This window comes from Hyla sarda, chromosome 1 (genome assembly GCF_029499605.1).
Source record: "Hyla sarda isolate aHylSar1 chromosome 1, aHylSar1.hap1, whole genome shotgun sequence".
Taxonomy (NCBI): Eukaryota; Metazoa; Chordata; class Amphibia; order Anura; family Hylidae; genus Hyla; species Hyla sarda.
Window position 1 is genome coordinate 446448203 of NC_079189.1, and position 16923 is coordinate 446465125.

Below are 16923 nucleotides of genomic sequence, written 5' to 3' on the forward strand. Positions count from 1 at the left end.
TCAAGTGAACATGCATTCGGCGATGGCCATCATGTGATTATAGCTGGTTCTAAGGATGGGATACCATAAACTTTTGCCAGAGCAGGGGGGCTGACGTGTCTGTATAATACACCCTGGCAATAGATTATGGAATCCCATCCCCAGATAAGACTAGATAAGGTAGGATACCTCTACTATGCTCACAGATGAGGTTCTGTATTCATGTTTGTAACATATTCACAGTCAGAAAAACGGTAAAATCTGAGATTTCCATGCCAAGTGGCTCATTCTAACTGCCAGAAAGTACATAAAAGCTGCTCCACAGTACAAGGATATCTCTGTCTCCAAAATGGCTGCCCACAGTGAAGGTTTGAAAAAGGATTAAATAGCAGCAGCAACAACATTTAAAGGGAACTAAACTTATCCCTATCCATCAGATGTTGCCTCCAGCTCAGAATCCCCACCTAAACAGACCAATCTGCCTTGCTCACGCGTTGTGGAATGTAACAACGCCTCTGCAGCACTTGAGGTAGAGGGACATCCAGATCACTTTTAGGAAAACACTTTGCCATTATAGTCTGTAGTATAAAAGCATGGAGCTATTGAGTAGTAGCATAGGCCCCTCTAAACAGCTCACTTGGAAGGCTCAGCACTCTTCTTACACCACTTTAACTAAAGTTGTGTACTTAGGGGTATTCCAGGCAAAAACTTTTTGATATATATCAACTGACGATTTGTTGACGATTTATCCTGCATAAATTAGTTCAGCTTTCAGGTGCTCCCGTGGGCTGGAAAAGGTGGATACAGTCCTAGGAGACTCTTTCCTAGGACTGTATCCACCTTTTCCAGCCCACCAGAGCACCTGAAAGCTGAACTAATTTATGCAGGAAAAGTCCTCAACTGCCGAGCCGAGAAGTTCGTGACGAATCGAATTTACTGTAAGTTTGCTCATCTCTTGTTGATTCGTTTCCCCTAAAATGCTTATAAAAAGCATTATTATTACTATTATACAAATTAGTGACTGTATAAAGCAGTGTATCAAAACCAGGTTGCCTCCAGGGTGTTGCAAAACTACAACTCCCAGAATGCCTGGACAGCCGAAGGCTGTCCAGGCATACTGGGAGTTGTAGTTTTGAAACACCTGGAGGCACCCTGGTTGAGAAACACTGATATACATAGATACAGCACATTATCTACAGTGCTAAAAAAGAGCAGAAGCAGAAAGAACCAATCCTAAAAGTACTTCCTAGAAATGCCCCCGTTCCCACTCGCCTAGAAGAAATCCTGAGCACCAGAGACATTAGCATACACAGCGGAGTAAACCGCTCAGGATGTCATCTGAGGCAGAATTTGTTTTGTTCTTAACAATGACTAATTGGACAGTGAAAGTGACTGCAGTACAAAGACGTGACATTTCCAATGAGATGTGATAGGAGAAGCAGGCCTTTACAGGAGGCAATGGAGATTGCAGCCGTTAAAACCGTTATTAGGAAATGTTGCAGGTTTAGGAGTGGAAAAAAAAGTGCATTGTTTACAGTCCTCTGTAAATGTCAAAATCAAATTGGAAAAGTATTTGTTGATATGAATAATGTGGTTTGAAGAGGCAGAATGAACCGCTACTGATTCAACCATAAGAAAAATTGGCAATCCCTTCAATTATTTTCCTCTCTCTGCCTTATTACTTAAAAAATAAATAAAAATGGATTACATTAGGACAATTTTCAATATCAAATCTCTGCGAAAAGAGGAAGAAAAAAAAAAACCTACGAGACCAGAGAAAAAAAATGTATTTACCCAGGGTCAATACAACAATTGTTCCCAATGAATACTAATAAGGCGAGATGAAAAGAATCGTTCAACCCATTTATAAAAAGCATTATACAGCTAAAGGACATTAATTATTTCTATGGCAAGATTAAAAAAGTGTTACATTTCTTGAAAGAAATCTGTAAGCTTTGTGTCATGCTCAGAACTGCAGACATGGCGCTAAAGTAATAAAATGATGTTTTTCTAAGCTCAAGTGTCATAGAGGCAATGCTGGGCTGCAGCACGTCCTGTCCTGCATGATTGATATACAGGGGTTGGCTTTCAGCACTTATCTATCCATGTACACTGGAAATCAAAATTAGAGAACAATTTATGAACACGATTTCAGAAATAATGTCATCTACATTTGATCATCATTTGAAGGATTTTTTGTAAGGGGTACACCATGCCATTAGAACATGGGTTTTATAAAAGAACCAAAATATATCAACATAAAATCCTTATGTTTCAAAAATGTGACGATCATAATTAGAGAACAGCAATGACTGTAGCACAGAGAAAGCTTGTAAGTCAATTTTCAGAAGGTACCAACAGTCACCAATCAGTAGGAAGTGTACAGGCCTTTGCTTTGAATGACAAGCACATCAGCGCCCCCCACAGGACATCACTAGTCTCTCACACTGCTCTGGTGTGATTGTGCTCCACTCTTCTTCCAGTCTCAGTTCTGTGACTGTTGTGGTTTTCTTGCCCATAACTTTGTCACCAAGGATTTTCCAGAGGTTTTCTATTGGGTTTAGATGAGGACTCTGGGCTGGCCGTTTCATTGTTTCAGTTTCAAGAAACTGCTTTACCCGTTTTGCTGTGTGACAGGGGGCATTGTCCTGAATGAAAATTGCTGCTGATTGAGGGATGAACCCAAGGAACCATGTTTTGTTGAAGGTTCTGATACACACTTGCATTCACTCTGCCATGTAGCTGTATGAGAGGTCCAACTCCTGCTGCAGAAAACATTCCCCAAACCATGACACTTCCTCCTCCACCTTTCACTGACTTATTTACTCACTTTGGGTTCAGTCTTTCCCCAGTTTGTCGACTAACTTGTCTCCCATCAGACCCAAATAAATTACACTTACTTTCATCACTAAAATGAACTCTGGAGCACTTCTCTGTCCACGCAACATACTAGTCAGCAAATCTAGCCTTTTGATTCTTTCTGCTAATGAGAGGCTTTGGTCACTGCAGAGTGGGCCTTCAGTCCAAAAGCTCTTAACTCCTTAACGACGCAGGACGTATATTTACATACTGCGCCGACTCCCGCAGCGTCACATATCAGGTCGGTACTGGCGGCCATCAACGGCTGGGACCCATGGCTAATACCGGACATCACTGATCGCGGTGATGCCGAGTATTAACCCTTCAGATGCGGCGATCAAAGTTGATTGCTGCGTTTGAAGTGAAAGTGAAAGCTTCCCATCAGCTCAGTGGTGCTGTTCGGAACAATCGAGATGAAATCAGTGTGTCCTGAACAGCTTACAGGACGTGAGGAGAATCCCTACCTGCCTCCTGCGTGTCAGTTCGTCGAATGACTGCTCTGTGCCTGAGATTCAGGCAGGAGCAATCGAGCGGCGATAACACTGATCAATGCCATGCTATTGCATGGCAGAGATCAGTTTAAGAAATCAGTGTGTGAAATGTTATAGTCCCCTATAGGGGCTATAAAATTGCAAAAAAATAAATAAATAAATGAAAATAAAGTGTTAATAAATGTGATTTAACCCCTTCCCTCATATAAATAGCCCCCCTTTTCCCATAAAAAAAAAAAAGAAAAAACTATAAATAAAAATAAACATGTGGTATCGCCGTGTGCGTATATGTTCGACCTATAAAAAATATATTGTTAATTAAACCGCAGTCAATGGCGTACGCAAAAGAAATTCCAAAGTCCAAAATAGCGTATTTTTGGTCACTTTTTAAACCATTAAAAAATTTATAAAAAAGCGATCAAAAAGTCTGATCAAAAAGTCTGATCAAAACAAAAATGGTATCAATAAAAACTTCAGATCACAGCACAAAGAAAGAGCCCTCACATCCCCATATGCGGATCAGGGGTCAGAAGAGGACATTTTTAAATGTATTAATTTTCGTGCATGTAGTTATGATTTTTTTCAATACAAAATCAAACCTATATAAGTAGGGTATCATTTTAACTGTATGGACCTACAGAATAAACATAAGGTGTAATTTTTACAGAAAAATTTACTGCATAGAAACGGAAGCCCCCAAAAATTACAAAATGGTGGGCTTTTTCTTTTCAATTTTGTCGCACAATGATTTTTTTTGTTTCCTCGTAGATTTTTTTTTTCTCCTCGTAGATTTTGTTTCTTCTGCGCATAATGACGGGCAATACAGGGGCTGGAGCATCGTGACGTCACGGCCCGCCCCCCTCAATACAAGTCTATGGGAGGGGGCGTGGCGGTCGTCACATCCCCTGCCATAGACTTGCCTTAAGAGGGCAGGCCGTAATGTCACGAGGGGCGGAGCCGACGTCACGCTGCTCCGTCCCCTGTATCGTTCGTCATTACGCACAGAGCGAACTCGCTGTGTGCAATAATGATAGCGGGGTGCCGCAGCGGTGATCCCGGGGGTCCCCAGCAGCGGGACCCCGGCGATCTGACATCTTTTGAATAGGGGATAAGATGTCTAGGGGCGGAGTACCCCTTTAAGGGGTTAAACATCGAGACACTGTATGACGAGACAGATCGTTACCCTGTTCAGTGCTGAACTGGTGAGCAATTCCAGCTTCAGTGTTGAAACCCATGGAGATTTTCCGCATTATCCTATCCTCTCTTGCATTTGTCTTTCGAGGGCAACCAGCCTTCTTGGGGACTTGAATGAGTTTGTGATGTTGTATAGATGCAAGATTCTAGAAATCACAGACTTGGAACGACCAACTTCTCTTGCTATTGCTGATAGGGTAACCCCTTTGGCCTTTATCTGGACAACCTGCTGCTGAAGGGTTTCAGTCATTTTGGGACGGCACACCATTTTTACAAAGTCAGTGAAACTGGAATGTTAGGCTGCCAGTTAAATAGGGTTTGCAGATCATTAAGGAAATTAGCACCAGTTGCAGGATTAACACCAATAACTTGCAGGAATCTGAAAGTGTTCTCTAATTTTGATCAGTGTTCTTTTTGAATTCTCTCATTTACATTTTTATTCTGTGCTTTAGAATAAATTCAATTTATGAAATAAGCTTAAAATACTGCTATTTTACTCATGTTAGGATATATTCACATAGGACTACACTATGGGGGAGATTTATCAAAACCTGTCCAGAGGAAAAGTTGCTGAGTTGCCCATAGCAACCAACCAGATCACTTCTTTCATTTTTAACAAGGCCTCTGCAAAATGAAGGTAGGGATCTGATTGGTTGCTATGGGCAACTTAGCAACTTTTCCTCTGGACAGGTTTTGATAAATCTCCCCTTATGACCTTGACATTTAGGAAATTGTGTGTTGTTCTCTAACTTTGATCTCCAGTGTAGATCAAACAAGCAAGACAGGGATGAGGCAATCATGTTAAACTTAGCACTGCCTATATATCACATCATTTTACCACTTTAACAGCCATCAGCTCAGAAACAGCTTTCATGTGCTTTACCTTTCAAACAGCTATCTGTCCATGTCTGGAGCTCAGAGCAGGATATAAAGTTGACCGATCAGCTTAAAGGGGTACTCCACTGGAATGATTATTTTTTTTCTTTATATATTATTTTTAATCAACTGGTGTCAAAGTTAAAACAGATTTGTAAGTTACTTCTATTAACAAAATGTTAATCATTCCAGTACTTAGCTGCTGTATGCTCCAGAGGTAGTTCTGTTTTTTTTTTTTTTTTTCCTTTCTGTCTGACCATAGACCTCTCTCTGCTGACACCTCTGTCCATTTTAGGAACTGTCCAGAGTAGGAGCAAACCCCCATAGCAAACCTATCCTGCTCTGGACAGTTCCTAAAATGGACAGAGGTGTCAGCAGAGAGCACTGTGGTCAGACAGAAAAGGAATTCAAAAAGAAAAGAAATTCCTGTGGAGCATACAGCAGCTGATAAGTACTGGAAGGATTAAGATTTGTAAACAGAAGTAATTTGCAAATCTGTATAAAATGCTGGAACCAGGTGATTACTTCCAGGGGAGTACCCCTTTAATGTTTAATTTGACCGAAACTCATTAGCTTAAAAGGGAATGTTCACCCTTAGAAAGCATTACAGAGTTTAGAACTATTCTACATAAAAAGCTGAATCACCTTATAATTTCTAAAGTGTTTTATTAAGATTGTGTGTACAATACAGAAAAAAGAAAGGAAATTTACCAAAACATGTCATGTTTCAGAAAGTTACACAAAATGGAACGGGGAATGGAAACCCTATTAGCATTGTATATATGATTGGTAGGACCCTCTACCAATCATAAAATGACAGCATATCCAACATACCACTGCTTGACAAGATCAGAATACTCTATTGAAAGCTGTAAAGTTTGCACTTAAGGGGTTTCTTATATTGAAAAAATGCTGCTTTTTTTTTCAAAAACAGCACAGGTCCACAGGTTGCCCACAAGTTGTGTGTACTACTGGACTTCAGTCCCCTTCACTTCAATGGAGCCAATCTGCAATACCAGGCACAGGAGGAGTGCTACTGTTTTTGCAAGAAAGAAGCAGTGTTTTTCTAATCCCGTACAACCCCTTTAAATATGTGGGAAAAAAATTGTTTAAATCCATTGGTGCCAGATAGTTAAACAGATTAACTTTCTGGCCCCAGTTGATTAAAAAAAATGTTTTCCATAGGGGTACCCCTTCAAGCTTTGAAGATATCTTGCACCAAAATTAGGCTCCAAAGTGGTGACACCTACATAAATGCAATGCAATATCAGATAAAGTTTTAGTTTTTTTTGTAACTAGTTTTGCACTTGGACTCCCAACCATGGAACAGAGCACTAATCTTACTGATTACACATACATCCTCTTCATGACACAAAATATAACATTTTAATTGAAGTTTATAACATAAAATCAGTTTACAAGGATGGCTAATTGATATCTTAAGCTGAAAACCTTTAACAAACATTTGCTACAGGGGCGCACAACAATGAGATCTGTGAGTGTGCTCAGCTTCATGCAGTACATGTTCAGCTGCTGTGCATGTCTTAGTAAGGAATAATGGAAGCCTTCTCCTCCCTTGTAGGGGACCAAGTGGAGAGAACCCAGGGATCGAAAGTATCTGGGTTGGCTGGGTGAAATTATTATGGGTTAGCTGGAAATCCCCCCCTTTCATAAATAGTTATGCCCTATCCTGCTGATTCCTTGGGGGTTCCAGCAGTCAGAATGACTGATCAGCATGCTATCCCCTATCCTGTAAATAGAGGATAATTTAAGATGGCATATCCCTTTAATGGATTGAGATGACATTATTACATTAAGACACTCATTCTTTAGTACCTTTGTCATCTTTGTCTTTTTGTGGATCCTCCTCCTCAGTGGGTTGTGAAGGATCATAATAATCACTTTTGTATTGGAAACCCACAGAATTGTACATGCCATCCTCCGCCAGGGCCTCACTTAGCCGCTTGTATTCTTCCTCTTGAAGGAAAATATACAACATATATTAATAATAATAGACATAACTAATATACAGTAATACATGCTTCAGTGTCCCATGCCAACAGGTATGTATAACATTAATGATCAGGGAGAAAAAAAATAAAAAAATAAAAGGAAAAACTACTTTTCCTGGCAAAGAGTATATGATAGCACATGTGCATGACAAAGTTCAGGTTTCTGAAGATTTGTCTGCGACTTGTTGCTTTTTTTTCCCCCTAAAATAATTTAGTAAAAAGTGAAAATATTCCAGTGAATAGATAAGCTGGGGAAAGTCTCTACAAATAAAACTATCCTGCGGTCCATATTCAGAGAGCTGTTTTCCATTCCAATGGGTACTGTCAAATAGATAATATCAGAAAGAGTGAGTATAAAATCATCAAGATTCCAGTCAAGTTTATATATGGTATCATTTAACTCAAAAGAAAAGGTTGGCGTTATTTTACAGGACGGGTTAGGGAGTGTTTATGTACCTTGCCTTGCTTCCATTTCAAGTAAGTCCGTATGCAACGCTAAATACCTCTCTTCATCACATAAAGCTTCTATTCGAGCCTCCTCCTCTGATAAATTATAGTTTCTATTCCACGAGTTGTGCTCTGCGTCATATTCAGAGAGGTCATGCAGGTGACCACGTCCATCATACCTGCAACATGAAGGACATGGTCACTACAACCTACCTTAAACTTTAACACTTCAGTAGAAGAACTTACCTGTCTAATCTGCCCTGCCATAAAGGTGACCTACAACGTAGGTCTCTCAATTATTCTGCAAACATACATTTCTCCAATTTAACTCTTTAAAGTCTGGACATTCAGCTGTACATTGTGTAGATTGCTCTATCAATGTAAAACTTAGTATGTCTAACTTGTAGAGGTCTGGCTTCTTTTAAAACAGATCAGAATGCCTAGCTGGCAGTCTATACATAGCTCTTACCGTATCATTTGCCAACCATTTATGTAATAAAATGTTTTATGTAATAAAACTTTTTACTTATTTGTTTTGGGGGGGAATCTGGAGACTTCTAATTTACATTCACACGAACCCGAACACATAAATACCTATCCGTAAGACTCAAAGGCTGGACATTTTCTCGCTTCTTTCTGCTAGTCCGCATCTCTCAGCAGAAATCTTCACCGCAGAAGTGTGGATCTCTTGGTGGTAAAATCATGGCTAGGCTCGACCCTTAGCCAAATGGCTGAGGAAATAAGTTCTTGTTATGTAGTAGAGAGACACACATACATGGCAACAGAACATACATATGTAGTTTAAGGAGGCTTCGAAAAATATAGAAACCAACAAAGCATTTTTGATGTAGATAGTCTACCAACATGACAGCGTCGTGAATACACATCTGAAAATGTGTAAGTAACTAGGCACAGAACATAAATGAAGCCGCTCAAGAAAGATCAAGAATATCTTATGTGGAGTCGACACAATAGTGAATAAAAAGCCTCCTTAACTTACAAGGTGATCAGCTCAATTGGAGGCTTGCTTTAGTGCAGTCACTAAAACATGCCACAGAACTATTAAGCAGGTTCTGCCACTTAATAGTGCTTATACCATGTAACAAATACATTTAAAGTGCCCTTTTATTTAAGTTCACCATTTAAATCCAGTAGATATAGCCAAACTAGGCAATCATTTCCATCACAGTCAGTGGAACTATTCTATACACAATCCAGTTAGTGCTAACCTCTGTGTATTAAATAGCAGACATGCTCTTGAAAAATCCTTAGAGCTTCTTGCACATCTAGTAAGTATTCCCTGTATACTCAGCCTGCGACAGACATCTGTTAACCTGAAGAGGTAAGCTGCATGCCAGCTCAGACACTGAAGCTGCTCTTAGGATTTTTGCATTCTCTGAATCCAGGTCTATAACATAGACTTGACCCACTAGGAAACATCTGCCTTTAGTTAAGATGAACATAAATAAATGGCACACTTTAAGTAATAGACGTATTCTTTAATAAAGCACCCCAAATCTTTTTCAAATGAAGAAAAAAAAACTACAGTAAAGCAACTGCAGTAAATTTCTCTCCTTTAAGGCAAAGAGTAGGGATCGACCGATTATTGGTTTGGCTGATATTATCGGCCGATATTCACGATTTTTGACATTATTGGTATCGGCAATTACCTTGCCGATATGCCGATAAGGCCCCACCCCGAGGCCGCCGCCCTATTGCCTCCACCATCGCCAGTTTTATAATTACCTGTTCCCAGGGTCCGTGCTACTTCAGGCTTCTGCGACGTCCTCAACGCAAGGCCACCGTCAGTGCGCACAGTGACAGCTCAGGACGCCGCTGGAGCCAGAAGTAGCGCGGACCCTGGGAACAGGTAATTATAAAACCAGGGATGGGGGAGGCAATGGGGCAGCGGCGGTGGCTGGACTAGGGAGAACCCGAGGACAGGCAGAGGGAGAGTAACGGGTGGCGGCGGTCTCTTGCCCAGCAAAAGCCGCTGCAGTTCATTGATTTAAAGCGCCCGTTTTAAATCATTGTTCTGCAGCGGCCTCTGTGGGACCGGGGGGTGGGGGGGGGGGGTAATAGCCGATAACATACTGGAATATCGGTATAAATTATCGGCCTCAAAATTAACATATCGGTATCGGCCCTTAAAAAATCTATATCGGTCGATCCCTAGCAAAGAGTAAAAGACATTTTCATAGGAAAAAGATTTCATTATTAGAACTCCCTCCAACCCACTAAAGACAAAAACTGGTGCCATTCCCAGGACAATGGGAGAATCCATCGACGAAGAGCTTCCTTCTACACAATACTGAAAATAAAAGCAGTGCAATATTGAGCTCAATATAGTGAAGAGTCCTGCATGGAAAAGGTTAAAGGAAACCTACATCTGGATGTTCTAAGCTATAAATGGTAGCCAGTGCCAAGTAAGCCTGCTTATTTCCAAAAGTCAGACTTCCGCAGGTACTCCTTTCTTTTATCACTGGACCATTCAAAAGTTCCTGCTATTCCGCCACTGTACTGTCAATGCCAGACTGGTAGGGAATCCCACAATGGTCCTGATTCAACTAGGTCTGATTTGTGCAAAACAACCAATCACAGCTCAGCTTTCTTATCTTAACACGCTCTGGTAAAGTGAAAGCTGAGCTGTGATTGGTTGTTATGGGCAAATCAGACATTGTTCATAAATCTAGGTCACAGACATGGACTTTTAGCTTCATGTACAAAGAAAGTGGGGCAACTGTAGATTGGCTTAAGGTAATGCTACAAAACCATCCTAGTGTTTCCCAAACAAAAAACTTTTCATGGCATCAATGGAAAACAACTTCAGCTATCAGGTTTGGCAACAATATTGTAACCAAATATAGATAAAAGAGGTTTCCCTGAGTATCACGTTACATTTCAACTGAAATGGCTACACAGCTTCAGAGGTTAGTCTACGCAAGCACATCAATGACCGATCCAGCAAATTATATCTAATGAGATGGGAAACATGAAGACTGAAGAGAACATACAGGAAATAACTGTTCACTTCTCCAAAATATAACCCTCCCGAGTCTATATATCATACACTGTCCTATCCATCAGATGAAATTCAGCATGTCTGAGCCTTCTGTCCCTATACAACTGCCATTTATGGGATAACCAGAAGGTCCCCAATACATGGTCAGTGATTGGCAGCAGTGTCAGGTGTACAGGAAGTCACTGGGGCATTTTCAGCAGGGGACACTGGAGCACTGCACCCTGAGGGGTGGGCAGGGGTTTCTGTTGTCACCCTAGCCCAGGGTGGGCAACCTTTTATTTAACTGAGCCAAATCTCGCCAAAACCACAATTGAAATTTATTTTGAGAGCCACATTTTTAAAACCGAAAATACATAGGATGGTACACTGTTTTTAGTTTCAATAAGTTTTTATTGAGGGGCACATGACAGTGGGCATTATAAGTGAGGGGCACATGTCAGGGGGGCATTATATGGGCACATGACGAGGGGGGGGGTCCTGTCTTTTGCCCCCACATATAATGCCCCCCTGACATGTGCCCCTTATATATAATACCCCATGCCCTGTGCTCCAGATATAATGCCCCCCTGACATGTGCCCCTCACATATAATGCCCCCGTCATGTGCCCCTCACATATAATGCCCCCGTCATGTGCCCCTCAGGGTGAATTATATGCGAGGGGCACAGGACATGGGGCATTATATCTGAGGGGCACAGGACAGAGTGCAATATATATATATATATATATATATATGGCACATGACAGAGGGGGTCCTGTCATTTGCCCCCAAATATAATGCCCCCCTGCCATGTGCCCCTCATATATAATGCCCCCCTGACATGTGCCCCTTATATATAATACCCCATGTCCTGTGCCCCTCACAATATAATGCCCCCTTGACATGTGCCCCTCACTTATAATGCCCCCTGACATGTGCCCCTCACTTATAATGCCCCCTGACATGTGCCCCTCACTTATAATGCCCCCTGACATGTGCCCCTCACTTATTTGCTTCCCCCCTTCTCACACCCGTCACCTTTCTCACACGCTGCGGGCTGCGGCTACTCCGTTCTTGAAGTGTCAGTAACAGCCGCAGGGATGCGATTTCCACAATAATGTGATGTCATCGCGCCGGCCTGCCGTGGATGGCGTCCCTGCGGCTGTCACTGACACTTCAAGAACGGAGCAGCCGCAGCGTGTGTGAAAGGTGACGGAGTGGTGGAGCGGGACAGCTGACATCTCCCGCTCCACCATGGAGCCGCATTAAAGTGTGTGAAGAGCCGCATGTGGCTCGCGAGCCGCAGCTTGCCGACCACTGCCCTAGCCTGTAGGTAATTTCTAAAGAATTACTAGACAACTCCTTTAATGCTTGTGATGTAAAATTTCATAAAGGTGCTTATGATTGCAGATAACTAAACAGGATATCAGATTCATGAGATTTCTTGGGACAAGGCCACACTATGCAATGGCTGTGTATAATGCATAGCCAGGTCACAATGGAACACCTGTCATCCACAGGGTTATAAGTATCTGGATACAAGGGCTGCAAGGCACAGCCTATTGGTCGTGGCCAATGTGATGCAGATAAGTTACACCTTCTTCAGGCTTATTTTTGGAAAACTACAGAGATACTTGGCATGGCTCCCACTGAACACACATCTAACCCTACCCACCCAACAAGTCAGTAATCCGTTTCACAGCAAGACTCCTCCTATAATGTACTCTGCTGTCTACCCAGTTCACTAGTAGAAAGGCCTGCACCCACCTCAAGCACATACATACGCTTACAAGGAGCACTACATACTGCATAAAGAGACAATGGGGGGTATACAGTATTACACATAGGTGTCGCGGAGCCTACATTAACCCTTTACAGATTACAAGGGGTTATCCGGGATATAAAAAAAAACAGTCAATTTCTTACATAAACAGTGCCACTGATGACCTGAGTTTGAGTGTGGTATTGCAGCTCAGCTTCAAAGCAAATGATAAAGCCAGGTGTGACGATCCGAGCGTCAGGACCCCACACGATCTCCTGCCCAGTACCCCAGCTCTTTCCATGTACGGATTACTTTCAACCATGGTACTAAGTAGTGGTCAACACGCCTCCTCCATGAATCTCTATGGGAGTGCCCGAAATACACAAGCACAGAGATACGTAGGAGGTCGGCGGAGGTCGCTCCGGGCATGGAAAGTGTCGGGGTGCCGGGCAGAAGATTGCTGGGGGTATTGATAAGCAATGGGATTCCGTCCCCTGAGTATGTATGACATATTTATAAGCTGTGGGGTCCTTTGTATGTAAGTCATAATAAGCTATGGGGTCCTAATCTACTGTACATGTATGACATTGATAAGCTATTGGGTTATATCCCTTGTGTATGTAGAACATATTAATAAGACATGGGGTTACATCGCCTGTGTATATAGGACATAATGATAAGCTATGGGGTTCTCATCCCCTGTGTATGTAGGTCATATTCATAAGCTATGGGGTTACATCGCCTGTGTATATAGGACATACTGATAAGCTATGGGGTCCTCATCACCTGTGTATGTAGGGTATACTGATAAACTATGAGGTCCTCATCCCATGTATGTATGACATTGTTAAGCTATGGGATCCACATCTCCTGTGTACGTAGGTCCCATTAATAAGCTTATGGGGTCCACATCCCCTGTGTATGTAGGTCCTATTAATAAGCTTATGGGGTCCACATCCCCTGTGTATGTAGGTCCTATTAATAAGCTTATGGGGTCCACATCCCCTGTGTATGTAGGTCATATTGATAAGCTTATGGGGTCCTCATCCCCTGTGTATGTAGGTCATATTGATAAGCTATTGGGTACTCATCCACTCTGTATATAGGACATATTGATAAGCTATGGGGTCCACATCCCCTGTGTATGTAGGTCCTATTAATAAGCTTATGGGGTCCACATCCCCTGAGTATGTAGGACATATTGATAAGCTATGGGGTCCTCATCCACTCTGTATATAGGACATATTGATAAGCTATGGGGTCCTCATCCACTGTGTATATAGGACATACTGATAAGCTATGGCGTCCTCATCCACTGTGTATATAGGACATACTGATAAGCTTATGGGGTCCTCATCCACTGTGTATATAGGACATTGATAAGCTATGGGGTCCTCATCCACTGTGTATATAGGACATATTGATAAGCTATGGGGTCCACATCCCCTGTGTATGTAGGACATATTGATAAGCTTATGGGGTCCTCATCCACTGTGTATATAGGACATACTGATAAGCTATGGGGTCCACATCCCCTGAGTATATAGGACATATTGATAAGCTTATGGGGTCCTCATCCACTGTGTATATAGGACATACTGATAAGCTATGGGGTCCACATCCCCTGAGTATATAGGACATATTGATAAGCTTATGGGGTCCTCATCCACTGTGTATATAGGACATACTGATAAGCTATGGGGTCCACATCCCCTGAGTATATAGGACATATTGATAAGTTTATGGGTTCCTCATCCACTCTGTATATAGGACATATTGATAAGCTATGGGGTCCTCATCCACTGTGTATATAGGACATATTGATAAGCTATTGGGTCCTCATCCACTGTGTATATAGGTCATATTGATAAGCTATGGGGTCCACATCCCCTGAGTATGTAGGACATAATAAGCTTATGGGGTCCTCATCCCCTGTGTATATAGGATATATTGATAAGCTATGGGGTCCTCATCCACTCTGTATATAGGACATATTGATAAGCTATGGGGTCCTCATCCACTGTGTATATAGGACATATTGATAAGCTATGGGGTCCTCATCCACTCTGTATATAGGACATATTGATAAGCTATGGGGTCCACATCCCCTGTGTATGTAGGACATATTGATAAGCTTATGGGGTCCTCATCCACTGTGTATATAGGACATACTGATAAGCTATGGGGTCCACATCCCCTGTGTATGTAGGACATATTGATAAGCTTATGGGGTCCTCATCCACTGTGTATATAGGTCATATTGATAAGCTTATGGGGTCCACATCCCCTGTGTATATAGGATATATTGATAAGATATTGGGTCCTCATCCACTGTGTATATAGGTCATATTGATAAGCTATGGGGTCCACATCCCCTGAGTATGTAGGACATAAGCTTATGGGGTCCTCATCCACTGTGTATATGGGATATATTGATAAGCTATTGGGTCCTCATCCACTGTGTATATAGGTCATATTGATAAGCTATGGGGTCCACATCCCCTGAGTATGTAGGACATAAGCTATTGGGTCCTCATCCACTGTGTATATAGGTCATATTGATAAGCTATGGGGTCCACATCCCCTGAGTATGTAGGACATAATAAGCTTATGGGGTCCTCATCCCCTGTGTATATAGGATATATTGATAAGCTATGGGGTCCTCATCCACTCTGTATATAGGACATATTGATAAGCTATGGGGTCCTCATCCACTGTGTATATAGGACATATTGATAAGCTATGGGGTCCTCATCCACTCTGTATATAGGACATATTGATAAGCTATGGGGTCCACATCCCCTGTGTATGTAGGACATATTGATAAGCTTATGGGGTCCTCATCCACTGTGTATATAGGACATACTGATAAGCTATGGGGTCCACATCCCCTGTGTATGTAGGACATATTGATAAGCTTATGGGGTCCTCATCCACTGTGTATATAGGTCATATTGATAAGCTTATGGGGTCCTCATCCACTGTGTATATAGGTCATATTGATAAGCTATGGGGTCCACATCCCCTGAGTATATAGGACATATTGATAAGCTATGGGGTCCTCATCCACTGTGTATATAGGTCATATTGATAAGCTATGGGGTCCACATCCCCTGAGTATGTAGGACATAAGCTATGGGGTCCACATCCACTGTATTACAGATAATGGGAGATGTAAGCCTGACACAGCACATCTCTTTGGCAGACCTGTCTACAATGTAAGGACATGCAGAGGGATATGGTGTGGCTGTACACAGCACAGAGCCCACTCTGGCATCAGTCTACACACAGCTATGTGCGGTATGACAGACAGGGCGCCATTCACACAGCATGCGGTTCCCCAGGCCAGTCTAGCAGCGGAGGAGTCACAGCGGCCACTGTAAACACAATCCCGTTCAGATTAGTTACGTTATGCAATCGTCATAAGCGTCCAACCGACCTATCGATTAGAATGTTTTTATCTCCCATCCACGGGATGAGCTGCCGCCCCTGCTCGTGGTATGAGGCCTTCTCATCGTCCCGGAACAGCTTGCAGGCATAGCCGAACACCAGGAGCTCCGCCGCCGGCGTCTTCCCGCTGCTCTTCTTCCGTGCGGTACCGGAGAACATGATGGGACCCTCAAGGCTTTCGGCCTAAAGGACAACTGCACAGGCCTCGGTGACTGCTGCGCCCGCACAAGATGGAGAGCCGCGCACTTCCGCTTCTGCCTAGTGGCAGATTCGTCATTCTCGTCACGGCTTCTCTGCGCTCTGCAGTAGGAGACATAAATGCATATGTAAATCTATTACATACAGACATATCTACTCCAGGTTGTGTCCAGTGCAAAGCAAACTTATCATTTTTTTTTCTTTTTTTTTTCTTTCAGTAAGCGCGAAAGTGCTTCACGTTAACTAAAGGTTCTATCTGTTCTGCAGGCAGCTTCTGTGTATCAGCTTTAGGGCATTTTTTTTAAATGTCTTTTTGGAGCCTGAGGCAGGAGTGGGTACAAAGTACAGGAGAAGTAACAATCTTCCTATTCTAAGTGTTTTCTAACCAGGGTGCCTTCAGCTGTTGCAAAACAACAACTCCCAGCATGCCCGGACAGCCTAAGGCTGTCCGGGCATGCTGGGAGTTGTAGTTTTGCAACAGCTGGAGGCATACTGGTTTGGAAACACTGGTTTGTACTCTCCTTTCTTTGTGGATCCACTCCTGGAATTGGCTGAAAAATCTGAAGAATTGCAGGTGTAGCTGGGGTTTTATACAGTGTTTTGTAGTGTTTTAAATGTGTTTTTTCCAGTGTTTTTATACATAGATATATTAAA

At 42.4% G+C, this 16923-nt stretch overlaps 1 protein-coding gene across 3 annotated transcripts in view; it reads right to left on the reverse strand.

Moving 5' to 3' along the window:
• SFSWAP (splicing factor SWAP) overlaps nt 1-16453 on the reverse strand; it is a 144250-nt gene extending 127797 nt beyond the window's left edge. Inside the window, exons 1-4 of one of the 3 annotated variants that reach the window (XM_056533197.1) lie at nt 16061-16199; nt 8453-8589; nt 7868-8037; nt 7236-7376 (exon numbers count right to left, since the gene is read on the reverse strand). In XM_056533197.1, coding sequence (XP_056389172.1) covers nt 7236-7376; nt 7868-8037; nt 8453-8508 — 367 coding nt within the window. In that variant the 5' untranslated portion in view covers nt 8509-8589; nt 16061-16199. Of the gene's footprint in view, nt 1-7235; nt 7377-7867; nt 8038-8452; nt 9615-16060 lie in introns of those variants that run through there. The other 2 variants (XM_056533188.1, XM_056533204.1) reach the window with 2 other exon arrangements.
• Nucleotides 16454-16923: the final 470 nt, after the last annotated feature.